General features: G+C 40.1%; 1 protein-coding gene across 3 annotated transcripts in view; it reads left to right on the top strand.

The window, feature by feature from the left end:
- pcsk5b (proprotein convertase subtilisin/kexin type 5b) overlaps positions 1-13,532 on the top strand; it is an 81,753-nt gene that overhangs the window by 27,186 nt on the left and 41,035 nt on the right. For all 3 annotated transcript variants that reach the window (XM_077561467.1, XM_077561466.1, XM_077561464.1), the window contains exons 7-10: positions 912-1,084; positions 4,591-4,803; positions 7,334-7,434; positions 12,015-12,118. In XM_077561467.1, the coding sequence (XP_077417593.1) occupies positions 912-1,084; positions 4,591-4,803; positions 7,334-7,434; positions 12,015-12,118 (591 nt within the window). The remainder of the gene's footprint in view (positions 1-911; positions 1,085-4,590; positions 4,804-7,333; positions 7,435-12,014; positions 12,119-13,532) is intronic.

A 13,532-nucleotide genomic window follows, 5' to 3' on the forward strand; every position in this document is an offset into this window, starting at 1 on the left:
CTCTTTACTTTAATCCAAAAACGTATTTGGGTGGCTCATTTAGAGGCACTCACATGGTATAATGTGAAATAGATGAAAATTGCCCTCTTTGTTATTAGATTAAACATTTGTGCTTGTTTTGCTCTGCTGACCATGTTTAAAGCCTTTACCCATAAACAAAAATTTAAATGTATTTTTATTTATGATATGTTATAGCAAGTTAGAGTAGCTATTATAACAATTTACCTACAGTAAGTAGTGCAGTTTTTGGCGCAAGGAATCTCTTAATTTTTTGTGTGTGCTATCGACAGTGTCAACAACAGAAAGCAAAAAAGTGGCACTAAAAAATTACATCGGAAGGTTATCAGTAGCACTGTAGTAGGATCCTTTATGTCAGCATCAGCTGTTTTAACATTGTCACAATCACATAGTTCTTAGTGGTCTCCGTATTTTGTCTTTTTATTTGTCTTTTTACATGGCGGACATGAAACTTAATGTTGTGATGCTGATGTAGTTGACCTGCTTTTGTGAGTTGTTTGGTGAGGGATGAAGTTAGATATTGATTTGTTGCATCTCTTGACCCTTTCATAAGTTTTAGCCAAGGAAGTCAATAATTATTGACTTGAGCTCAGTAGTAATTCGCTACATTTACTTAGTTACAGTTACTGAAGTAACTTTTTGGACAAAATGTACTTGTAGAGTAGTTTTAATGCAATATTGTATACTGTAGTTTTTACCTTGCATATTTGTTAAGAAGAAACAGTGCTTTTACTCTGCTATATTGAGTGAGATTCTGCCTGCTAATTAAAAACATCACACAATGGGAGAAGAAGATAAATATGAAAATTGGAAGACCTGATACAAACTCAAATGTTATTATGTTTCATTAGTAACCTGTTTCATCCCTCGCGGCGTGTTTGTTTGTGCACCAGGTGTGCGCATGCTGGACGGGGATGTGACGGACATGGTGGAGGCCAAGTCTCTGAGCTTGCAGCCGCAGCATATCGACATATACAGTGCCAGCTGGGGACCCGATGATGACGGCAAGACAGTGGATGGACCCGCAGCTCTGGCCAGGCAGGCTTTTGAGAACGGTATCCGCATGGTGAGGAACTGGTTTTCCCAGACCAAATCATGAAAAATATGATACAAAAAGATGACTGCTACACTGGTATTACAAAAAATGCACACAAAAAAAGACTTGCTCTATATTAGAGAATGTAAAGAAATTGAACATTTATAATATTATAGCTTAACATATCTTTACCTACGCTGATGATTTGGTTTAGTGTTAAATGAATGATGTCAATGATGTTTTTCCTTATTTGGCCCTTCAAAGTTTGGACACCCCTGGTTTAAATGGAGACGCTAACCAGTTATTTTTGTTTTGTTTTTTTTCCAGAAAAAAAAAAAGCTAACCAGTTATTTTTGGATGAATCTATCCAATTGAAGCATATCTGACGGAAACGATTGCCTCATGTATCACCGGCCCAATTGCTGATTATGTTTTTATCAACAATCACCAAAATGAATTTAAACCCATATTTGGCAGGCTGGTAGGCATTAATTTAGAATCCTGGGTACAGTCCTTCATTTTGACACTTGTACTGAGAAGTCTGGACAAAAAAACTAAATCTTAAATTAAAAACTTAGGGTTCTACGAGAAGAAAAACTTAAGCCAAAGAAAAAGCTAAACCACTTGTAGAGCTCAGAGGAAAGGATATGGCGGTCCAGGAGTATTTACGCCCATCTTTAGAATCGTATTTGTCCTGAAAATTAGGAATATTACGAGCTAAGGAGCATTCCAGCAGCTTTTAAGTCACACAGCCTTCTAGTCGAGATTTAGGTGAACAAGTCAAATGTCACACATTGACAAAGTTGGCTAGTGGAAGGTTGAGCTTGGAAGAATGTGTCAAAGGTCATTGTCGGATGTCTTTGACCTTCATGTCTTGCCATTCTCTTGACTCTAAACGGAAATGGCTTTTTGAGCCTAGCATGGAGTTCTGCGACAATGCAAAAGGACATTTTACTGGACAAAGCTGTTGTGTCGTTTGAGACATGCCTGACAAGGGTCGCAGCCTTTCGACTTTGCAGCTGCACGTGTGACTCAAACAGGAGTTTCAGTTCTCTGCTTGTTAAAGCCATAAAAGGCAGCAACTGCGCTCCTTGTTTTTAAGCCCGTACAGCTACAATGTTGACAAACACGAAAAGGATGGAAAACCTCACAAATGCCAGATGTAAAAGGCAAAATAATACAAAACCACAAAATAGCCCCCCCCCCCCCCCCAATAAAATAAAATACAATTTAAAAAAAGGAATAAATAAATACATTAATTAATTAATTAAACTGATTCAACTACTGGTACATTACTTTCATTTTACTTTACAGTCTGAAATGTACAGTAAAAAGCTCAATTACCCCCCCCCCCCCCCTGAAAAAAAAGGCTACAGACTCGCGTTAGCCCCTTTCCGTACAAACTATCTAAAAAGTGATGCATCTGGTTTCCAGGTTAGCGATTTCCTACCTTGGCTGTGCAGGAAAAGTGTATAAATGCTGGATCTTTTAGTACTCTTGAGTAAAAGTTGGAAAGAGAATTTCAAATGAAACATGGAGACGATCTTGAATATTGTTTGCATCATAAATAATGCAAAATAGATGCAAAAGCTTGTCGTTAAGATTCATGTATTATTCACAGGGAAATTAAGGAAAAATGTTGAAAATTGCCTACAGTGTTAACACAAGTGGGGGGGAAAAATCATTAGTTAAGTATTTTTTGCCAAATCCTGCAAACAAACCTTAAAGGGGACATATTAGTTCTGTGGCTGGGAGTTTGAATTTGCGCTCTGGGCTTCTTGTGTGGAGTTTGCGTGTTCTCCCCGTAGTTTAAGACTTTTATTTGTCCTTGGGTGTGAATGTGAGTGTGAATGCTCATTTGTCTAAACCAGTATGTTCTCTAAAGTTGGTTGGCTACGCATCCAGGGTCTAGAAGATGCATGGATACAGGTGCCTCTCTGAATATTGTAGAAGTAGGTTTGTTTTGTGAGTTAGATATACAGTATATTAAATTGAAACTCAAATGATACAAACTCATTGAAACAATTCCTACCTAATTTCTGTTGTAAAAATTATTTTAATTTTTTGTGTTTAATAGTCTTAATTTATTGAGATGATGAATTTTGCATTTTCACTAAGCATAACAGTGATTTCTGGTCTATAAGCCGCTACTTTTTTCACTTGCATTCGACCCTGCGGCTAATACAAAGTTGCGGCTTATCCATCAGATCACAAGGGGGCGCAGTATAGAGCAAGTGCAGGAGCGGCAGGCAGAGCAAAACAAACCAAGCAAGCCCAAATACAGTAAGAGAGACAGAGCGAGACGATTTGCATCATTATGGAAAAGAAAGTAGCGGGAACCCGATGCGGTAACATTAAAACACCTGCGGGTTACAGTCGGGTGCGGCTTATGTGTGTAACAAACTCGAATATTGCTCAAATTTAGCTAGCGTGGTTTATAGTCAGGTGCGCCTTTTAGTCCAGAACTTACTGTATGTTTCTTGAACAATCTTTCAGATTTGCAAAATTTTGTTTTTTATATTAGACATCTTTGTTTTAAAATTCTAACAAAACGTTCAGGGAACTCCCAGGGTCATCATGTCTTCAAAAGTTAAATGTAATTGAAACAAGTAAATGGCTCCTGTCCCTAAAGTTTTTTTTTTTTACAGTCAATTAAGTTTTCCCAAATTTCCAAATATCTGAAATGCTAAATTTTCACTTAGTTAATTTCAAACAAAAACAGAAGGAGAGTTTCTATGGTCAGCAGCATCTTTTATAAAGTTAAATGAACATTTAAATAACAGTTGTAAATTGATCTCTTATCGGCCTTCACATTTTTTTTTTTATAAGGCTGATGCCGATATTTTTCAAAATGCTGCACATTGGTGCCGATGATCGGTCTGGCTAATAATCGGTCTATCCCTAACAGATACACTATACTGTAAAAATGAAATGTTATTCAATTACTATTGCCAGGTATTTATTCTTTACATCCCACCACTGCTACTCAGTCACTCTTTTTGTCTCGTAAGAACTTTATTTGAGCGGCATTTCTTCTGGAGGTGACTCAATAAAATGTTTTGTTGAGTCTTACGGCTGAGTTATTTGTTAAAGCTACAGTAAATCTTGCCGGTGGCAGTTGCGGACTGCATGAAAAATGCATCCCGCTGACAACAACAAAGCAAAGCAAATTAAAACCGCACTACATTATGCCCCCCCCTTCCAAATCCCTCCGGAGAGCTCGTCTGATCTTTCACTTTCAAGACACTTTGCAAGATACCGATTCCCCAAACTGCTCCCCGAGCGCTTAAGTATTCCCCTGCACCAGTGTGTGCCAATAACTGTGTGTTTGCTGTGTCCACTACTTTGATGAAATGCAGAGGTCAAATTTCACGTACATGTGTGTGCATGACAAATGAAGATAATTATTCTCCTTGATCACTGTGATTGTGATCCATAGAGCCTGTAACTCTGAGCAACTCTAAAACCATCCCTAAAAAGCTTACGATGAGTAAGGTAAGCAAGCATGTTGTGTTTTTTTTTCTTCCCCTTTGCAGGGGCGGAAGGGCCTGGGCTCTATCTTCGTGTGGGCCTCAGGCAACGGCGGCCGAAGCCGTGACCACTGTTCATGCGATGGCTACACCAACTCCATCTACACCATCTCCATCTCAAGCACGGCGGAGAGCGGACGCAAGCCCTGGTACCTGGAGGAGTGCTCGTCTACGCTCACCACCACCTATAGCAGCGGCGAGAACTACGACCGGAAGATTGTAAGCTGGAACATTGGAATGGTTGGGTAATGAGGGAATTTGAAGTCCATCTAGTCGGATCCGAGTGTACACCAAATCAATCAATCTCACTACAAGGTGGTCTAGGTATAGTTACAAATGAATGCGAGGGGCTAAAGTCCTTTAAAAGTTTATCAAATATCCTTGACAGCTGGCAGTTGTCCGCTTGTTTTCTGGGGTCTCTACAAACAGCACTGACACAGAAATTTAAGTGGTATCGGGACCTCATACTTGAGCAGTGTCAGGGCCACTTATTTTTTATCCTAAAATGTATTGTGTCAAAGATTTGGAGGTATGGAAGCCGTAACTTTATGGGAATCGGGCCCTAACTTATGAGGTTTAGGGTGTCCTAACTTTGGAGGACAAATCAGGACCCGAAGACTAACTGCGACCTAACTTAGGAGGCATCGGAATCCTTAACTTAGTAGTTATCAGGGGCCCTAACGTACGAGGCGGTATTGGGGGTCTTAACTTGGGAGGATGTAGAGCACAACTTTGAAGGTGTTTGATACCTAACTTAGGAAGTGTCGGGCACTATCTTGGGAGTTACCAGGGCCATAATTTAGTAGGTATCTTGTAGTCCGCTTTGTTTTCCCTGGTGTCGCTGTTCTTTGCTAAAGGTATGGAATGGTGGGTTGAAGTTGACGTTTGGCCTTTTTTACTGCTTTAAAAAAGAAAAAAAGAAAAAAATGAAATACATGGTATGTTGGCTTGACACACATTTTGGTCTAGTGTGAAGATCTTGCCGCCTTTTGTGTGGTTAAAGAATGAAAATATTGAAACTGCACTGACACAAATTCAACTTGGCAATATTGCACCAGGAATCACAATGAATTCATGCTGCCTGTCAAAATTGCATTTTTGTGTTAAAAATAATGGGAGTTTGAAGTGGAATGATGGCTTTTTGACCAGAAGAAATGGATCTTCTTTTCAAATGAGCAAAATTATTGGACTCATTTTCACCTTAAAGTGGATTGAATTTATTTGGTTTGAAAAGGACTGTATGTTGAAACTCCTTGAATTGTAGCTCAAAGCTTTGGACTGAAAAGCTTTGGACCAAAAGTTATTTTGTACCTCACATGGCTTGAACCACTTCCACCGCATCGTAACCGCGGTCCACGGGGATGAAAAGTGCCAGTTAGCCAATGTTAGCTACCTTGTCTGGCACCGTCCTGCTACATTCCTCGCATCGGCGCTACCAGTGGACACACACAGTAACCCGGTTGCTTTGTACAAATGAGCCATTTTTGCGCGTCACTCTAATCTACTTGAACACATTCTGTGCTGCAGCACATTTTTAGTGCTTGTGTGTTTGTGTTGGGATAATCCCTCCAACTTTTCAGTCCAGCAAAGGTCCTTTGATGAGGGCTCAGACGAGGAGCTGGCCAAACTTTCTCTTGGCTCGCAGACTGCCACGCTCTAGAAGTCCATATGATTTGGACAAAGCTTGCCATGATCCAACTACAATGAACCCTCCCTTTTCACTGAGGTTAAGGACCAAGACCTGCCGTGAATCGTAACATCCACACGCAGTATTGCAAGCAGTGCAGCCAAGAGAAAAGCTACAAAATGAAGAGAATAGCTTGTTAGCTGTACAGGGTGACCCTAAATGATAAGTGCCTGTCATTTCTAGACCTGATTACTCAATTGCTTTATTTGTTACACAAATTAGCCTTTCCAAATTTGTGGACAAAACATGTGAAAATGTCGCATATATATGTGGACCTCAAAAACATGACATTTTTTAGACAAACCTCTCCTTATACTTTTTGTCTTGGTCCAGGCTTGTATTGGAAGTTGGCTGTCTTGTATAGCTCTTGGCACCCACAGACTGCAATGATTATTGTGTCCTACATTGTCACTATACTGTGTGTGTACGTGTTTGTGTCTTAGTATGTTCTCAATGCCGATTGGCTTTGCTAACCTGCGGCTTTGAGTTCAAATATCCAAATGCGAGCGAATGGTCGTTAAGTGAATCTGTGGGTACCTGTCCCAATTTGCGTCGTCAACAAGCACAGATTTTTGCCTATCTGTGCACCTGCAATGACTTAAGAAGTAGAGAAACGCTCAACTCATGTTTGGTCTGGCCACAGCATTAAATAGGATGGTTTGATGTCAAAGACAGTTGTTGAAGTGATGCATCTCAACTAGACGACAAGCTTTATATGTTGGGATGGAGCGAAGTTCAGCCTAGGGACCAGAAAAAGTTAAGAGATGGTCTTCAGCAAATTACATAGAGTAATGTATGCTAAGTTTGAAATAATATTAAACTGTTTTTGGATCATTTGTTTGTGTTATATTTAAAATACGGTAACAGAAGCTATTCTAAATATTTAGTGGGGTGGGGTGAGGTGAGGTCATTTACTCACGGTTCTCAGCTATTTGTGGCTTGATCCCTATGTACTGAATTCTTTAAAAGACTTTTGCGTAGAAAATCATTGACTCTGAGTCATTTGGTCAAAGATAGAATTTGAGGGGCCAAGTAACTCACTGTCTCTCCCTCACCATGCAGATCACTACAGACCTGAGGCACCGCTGCACGGACAGTCACACCGGGACGTCGGCTTCAGCTCCAATGGCCGCCGCCATCATCGCTCTGGCTCTGGAAGCAAAGTAAGATCCACTTAACTGCATCCCTTCCCCATCATTCCTTTTGCGGAACACACGCCGGGAAGTCTTGCATGGGCTTGTAATGGCATGCATTTGAGTGGAACAACAAGCCATTTGAACCATGCCTGGCGCCAAATGACGCCTCAAGTCCAGTACATTTGGCACACACTTGCACAATTTCTCCTTACAATGACAAACAACTATGTCAAAGTAAATACAAGAAACTCTCATTCTCCATTATTGTTGTTTGTTAGCGTAAGGTAATGTTAGTGTCCCCTGAAGTTTATTCTTAGCAGTATTATATGCCATAGTCTTTGACACCAACTCTGGTCCTTGAGGGTCCCTGCCCTGCATGTTTGAGATGTTTCCCTCCTCCAACACACCTGATTAAAATGATCAGGATTGTTATCTTATCAGGCTTCTGCGAATCTTGCTGATCTGATCATTGTAATCAGGTGTGTTGGAGGAGGGAAACTTCGACGACATGCAGGATAGGGGCCCTTGGGGACTGGAGTTGCTGACCCCTGGTCCATGCTATGTTGACACAATGCTCAGTCTCCTCTTAGATAAAATTGTCCTTAGTGTGGAGATTTCAGGAGACTTTCATTTTACTCTACTGTATTGTTGCTGTTTGTTAGTGTTTCTTATTCGGATTTACAGTATGCAGATGTGCTTTTCGCCAATTATGAATTAAGAAAGCAGAGCATGGATGACCAAGGCGACTTTTGCCCTTCGTCACGTGCTTTGCTGCTCAATTAGCAGAGGTCTTTTCGTTTAACCCGGATAATCCGCTTTTAATCTCCAGCGGTAGAAAATATTCCGGCTTTTCCTGGTATGGCCGGGCACGTAAGCCTGTTTCCTGAACAAGATTATTTACATGCCGACTCTGCTCACCTGCCTTTCTGCTTCCTCCCCTTGTCTTTTCTCCTTTGTCTTTTCTTTAAATCCACGTGGATAAACTTGCATGCACATGCATGCAAGTAAGCATCAATCCCCTTTGACACATTCTCTGATGGTATCAGTTGGCATTTGATGAACCAATGTCAGCGCCAAAAATGGGTTGTTGTGTGGTTTCTTCATAGTGTGAAAGAGCTTTTCAATGTTTTGGTGAAACAGGAAAAGCCTCGGGCATAGGTGTAGAGATGAGCTGTTTAGAGGGTCATAGTGACCTCAGAAAAACTTATTAAACACTAATGGTAGACACGTAGATCAAACTTGTCAGCCTGGTTTTGGTGGTTGTCTTGCAATTTCCGCAAGACGACATACAGTCCTTAATTTATGTATTTGGGAAAACACATGCATATTATGTCCCTGTCAAGTTGAGATAGCATCAGAGGAAGGCGGTAAAAGAAAAATTAAACATTGAGGAGGACTACAATGAAGGAAAGAGATAAAACCATACGGGAAGGCGACACGCACTAGGTAAAACACAGTGGAATGACAAACTTTTTTCAGGAAATTTGTCCACACATCATGTTGCCATACCGACCAAACTTAACATCAGCTAAAATTATAAGAGATGCTAATTTTTAAATATTTAGGTCAATAATCAATATTTAAGCAATTATTTGATACAGTAAAATGTTCATTAGATACATGCATTTGTATTTAATGTAAAATTGTTTAATTTAATGATCAAATAATATCCTAATTGTTATTGTATTTTTTTTTTTAATTTTAATTAATTTAAATTATAGTTATTGAAACAAGTAGATAATAAAAAAAATGTTTTTTAATAGTTCACATTACTATTGGTAATTTACTGGTTTTCATAAAGTACAATAAATCAATTATTTAATAACAAATGGAAAAAAAATCTAAATAAAGTCATGAATACATTTTAATTAACCAATTTTAGGCCAAACATGACAAAATGAATGCTGGTGTGCCCGCGGTCTCTCCCTTAACCACCTCTGCAATATGCTACAATATCTGTAGTTAATAAAGGTGTGATGTGGCAACAGTTTGACCGGAACAGATTATTTGTTGCACCACTAATCTGCATCGCTAGAATATTGAGCATATTTGGCACCCCGGTCCCCGCGTTATAGCGCATCATATTTTTTCAAGCTTAATTACCCGTCACCAGAGCTCTGAGGAAGCCGCATTAAAACCTTCAGATTTGCTGCAGCTGCCGCCGCCAGTGGTTTTGTGTAAGTTAGTGCGCTTGCTTCGTTAATTAGTATTGGGTTGTTTATGAGAGGAAGGATGTTGTGACCTAGATAACGATGCCATTCCACTCTTAATTAATGACCATAAAACATTTATGGGGCCACAATTACTCATTGCCAGCTACTACGCCCCCACCATCCCATTAATATTGATCTTTTGTGCTCAAATTCATTTGGCCTTCATGGCATATATTTGCGTTTAGTTATTTAGTTACTTAAAATATTTAAAAACAAATACCGATATATGAAATGTACATCAATTCCAATATCTTCAAAATTTTAAACTGTTCCATGATGTGGGTCTTTGAGGGGCATGGCTGAATGATTGATGCCAGTTTCTGGAGTCAGGTTGCGTTAATTGTGACCCACTTTAGCTCCATGCAAGTGGTCTTACTTTTTATTTTTAGGTGTTTGGTTGTCTCATTCAATAAACAGCTGAAAGTGCATCACCTACTAAGGCTGTCCTTGCCCACATATGAGGGCATTTCAGTAGGCTAATTTGTGAGGGTGCATAAGAACGCTGATGGTAGATGCCAAAGCAAACAAGCCCAAAGCAGATTTTACAGAATTTATTTAAACAAAAAGTGCATGCATGTGTGAGGGAAAATGCAAAAAAAAGCTCAACTCGCATTTTGTCTGACGGCAGCAGTACTTACTATTTGACATTGACAGTTGCTTGAAAATCTTTACCCAGGTACTGTGCCACTACATGGGCAGAGAACCAATGTTTTGTGGTGGGCTCATGTAAATGAACTTTAAGACACATTGTCATCATTCGGCAGCTGACAAGATTTCTATACAGGTCAGGATACTAAATTGTCACTTTTACATAATGTGGTCAATTTAAAGTTGGTAAAAAAAATGGTTTGAAATAAATTATTGCCTTAAATGTCGTACACATTTTGGAAGTAGAACTGTCATGGGCATCAAAGGATTAACTAAAAATGGCCACTAAAATGACCTGAAACTGACAAGACTGCACTTTGCCAAGAATGCATACTGACAAGCCACAAAAGCTTCTGTGAGAATACACTCACTGGAAACGTGGAGACTATGAAACATGCAAGAGGATCCATTGTGTTCTGAAACTTCCAGCCAGGGTTGCTTTGCTCTATCGAGAATCTGCCAGGATAAAAAAAAAAGAAAACTAAAGGCAAATCAAGCAGTTAGAGAAATCCTTTTATTATGCCAATTGCCTTAAAAAGTTGAGCACGAAAATAAGTTCAGGGTCCAATCGATTTTGATCTGCCCACTTTCAGAAGTGTTAAAAAAAATCTATTGGACCATGAAAACAAAGCAATGATTTTTTTCATTGGGTAGTTTTCAGGAAATTACTTTTGTCACATTATATACACGTTGTTATTTAATTTTTTGTTGACAGCAGGGATACCAACAATTTTGCCGACCTGGGTACTACTGACTGCAGGAAGACTGGTGGTGTCCAAGTAGTTTGATCCACAGTCTTTTCATGATACCTGGAGGTGATCACTGGTTGACTGAACACTTGATGTGATGTTTTGAACCATTTTTCTTTTATTTTGTCAAGTTTCTTCTTCTACCTCCTCCATTCTAATTTTTTTTGGGCATTTTTTTAACAGAACGTTTTTCACCACCCTTTGTAAATTGTCTACTTTGTAATCCTGCCCAAGTGTTGCATTATGAGGCCCAGTGTCCTCAGGTGACGGCCCTTTTGTCTCGACTGTCACGCAATAATGCTTTATCCTCATGAAACACAATGGTTGGCTGACAATTGCATTCAGGGCAAGTGAAGCCGGCATTCTCGGATGGCGTGGAAGCATCTGGCAGACATACGGACATGGAAGGGAATCCCAGGAAACACGTTGACCCACTTCCCGGTTATCCCCCCACTATTTAATGTAGCGTTGGTGACATGAAAGGAGTTGTGACACATGGTTGCCTGTCCTGTAATGGATCTCACGTGAGAACAGAGAGGCTGGCGGGGTAGGTGGGGGTGGCACAGATGAAGGCGCCTCAACAAGCTCTAGCCAAGTCTCCCTGTAATTTCCCCCTCCATTTTGCGGTTGCATCGTTTTCGTTTTATCCTCTTTTCCGCCTCTTATCGACCATCTTTTCTTCCAGTGCTTTGTGAGGCTTGTTTTTCTGGCACCTGTAAAGCTGAATTCATGCTGACGTTTAAAAACAGAGCGTGTTCTGGGACAAAAGCTGCTGAACATTTTGATATCGCCCCCTAAATAGAGTTAAGAAGTTGTGTATATTGCCAGAATTCTTTAAATAGTAGATATTCACCACCTCCTGTTTGAATTGTGTCAGGTGGAGATGGTGTCTTTGACATGGAAGTCAAATCCAACATGCGGTCGCTCCACAATGTTGTGTGCGTACATGTTATGTTTACATATGAGTTCATGTGTCTTTGTGTTTACCTTCTTCTAGTCCTCTTCTAACTTGGCGAGATGTTCAGCACATCATTGTGAAGACATCCCGAGCTGGCCACCTCAGCGCTCCTGACTGGAAGACCAATGCAGCTGGTTATAATGGTATGTAAACAACGTATTGTATACATTGCGGTATCCACTTGGCTGGGGCGGCCATTACTAACCTCTCGGATATGGTCTCTTAAATATGGGGAAGTAATGCCAGGGCTCGATTTGCTTCTCCCCTGGGAAAAGCAGGTACCAGGATGTACCATTTCAGTTAGTGGTTAGCCAGGGTGCATTATTATTCTCCACAGTCTCGGCTTTGCTGCGCTGGACCATTGTCTCATGATCTATGAATAAAATTGGTCTTCTTAGAGTGGAGAAGTAATGCCATGATTCAACTTGTTTTTGACGCTTTTCCACTGGCCAAAGGTTTTAGTAGAAATACCTTTGGTACTGAGCAGATGTCACAAGGATGATGTAAACAACTGATACCTCAGTGGTCATTCAGATTTGTCATTTGAGGTTACAGTAAACAATTTAGAAAATAAAAAACTAAGTACTTAAGTACAGTACCCTGTTGCTTTTTGTTTTAGCTTTGGACACTGTAGTATAATAGTTTACACTCTCCACTGTTCTGCAGCAGCCTTTAATTTCCTTGTATAGTACAGTAAGTAGTATTTGTAAGTAGAAAGTAACGACATGACTTAACTATCTTTAAAAGCTTTTTCACTGGCAAACGCAGGTATGAGGAAGAACGATTTCAGTACCTAGTCAGCCAGGGTTCTACGCATGCCAAGCAGATGTCACGTAAACTACAGCTCGTCACTCTGGTCTGCTCGTTGGTCAATCAGATTCAAGAGTGTAACAGTTGAGAATAGGCCACAAGAAATTGGAAAAAAAACAAAACACTTACATTATAATGTTTACAAACCCTGTTAATGATCCTGCGCTATGGTCAGTACAGTATTATCCCCAGTCTCTACTTTACTGCAGAGGCCTACATTATGTACATAAGCCAAATCCTGTTATTGTGTTTTAGCTTTAGACGGTGCAGTATTACTGTATATGCCAGACTCTACTTTGCTTCAGTAGCGTGTCAAGCGTGTTCATTATGGAATTTTTAGTATTAGTCCCCGTAATCTCTTGTACTGTGGCTAACTGGCAAATATTGAAAAGTTTTGCTTACCTTCTTGCAGTGGGTGCTGCATTGTTGTGCTCCACAGTCTCTACTTTGCTGAATTGGACCTGAATCTCTTCTACGATCTCTTTAGCAGGGAGAACTAAATGTTTGTTAACTGGCTGACGTGAATTTGGACTGTGCAGTGGAAAAGCAACGTACAATACTAGTTGGACCAATGAAGACACCTCACGCATTAGCGGCTGTGCTAACTTTGCCGCAGCAAAATATTCATACAACGTTTATCTTACCATCATGACACGCTCTATTGTGCCTTACCCATCCCTTATGCCTTCTTTAAGTCAAGGTCTGCGAAAAGGAGACGCAAGTATGTTTCATTTGAAGGGAAGAAAA

Source organism: Vanacampus margaritifer, chromosome 3 (genome assembly GCF_051991255.1).
Source record: "Vanacampus margaritifer isolate UIUO_Vmar chromosome 3, RoL_Vmar_1.0, whole genome shotgun sequence".
In the NCBI taxonomy this organism is placed as follows: domain Eukaryota; kingdom Metazoa; phylum Chordata; class Actinopteri; order Syngnathiformes; family Syngnathidae; genus Vanacampus; species Vanacampus margaritifer.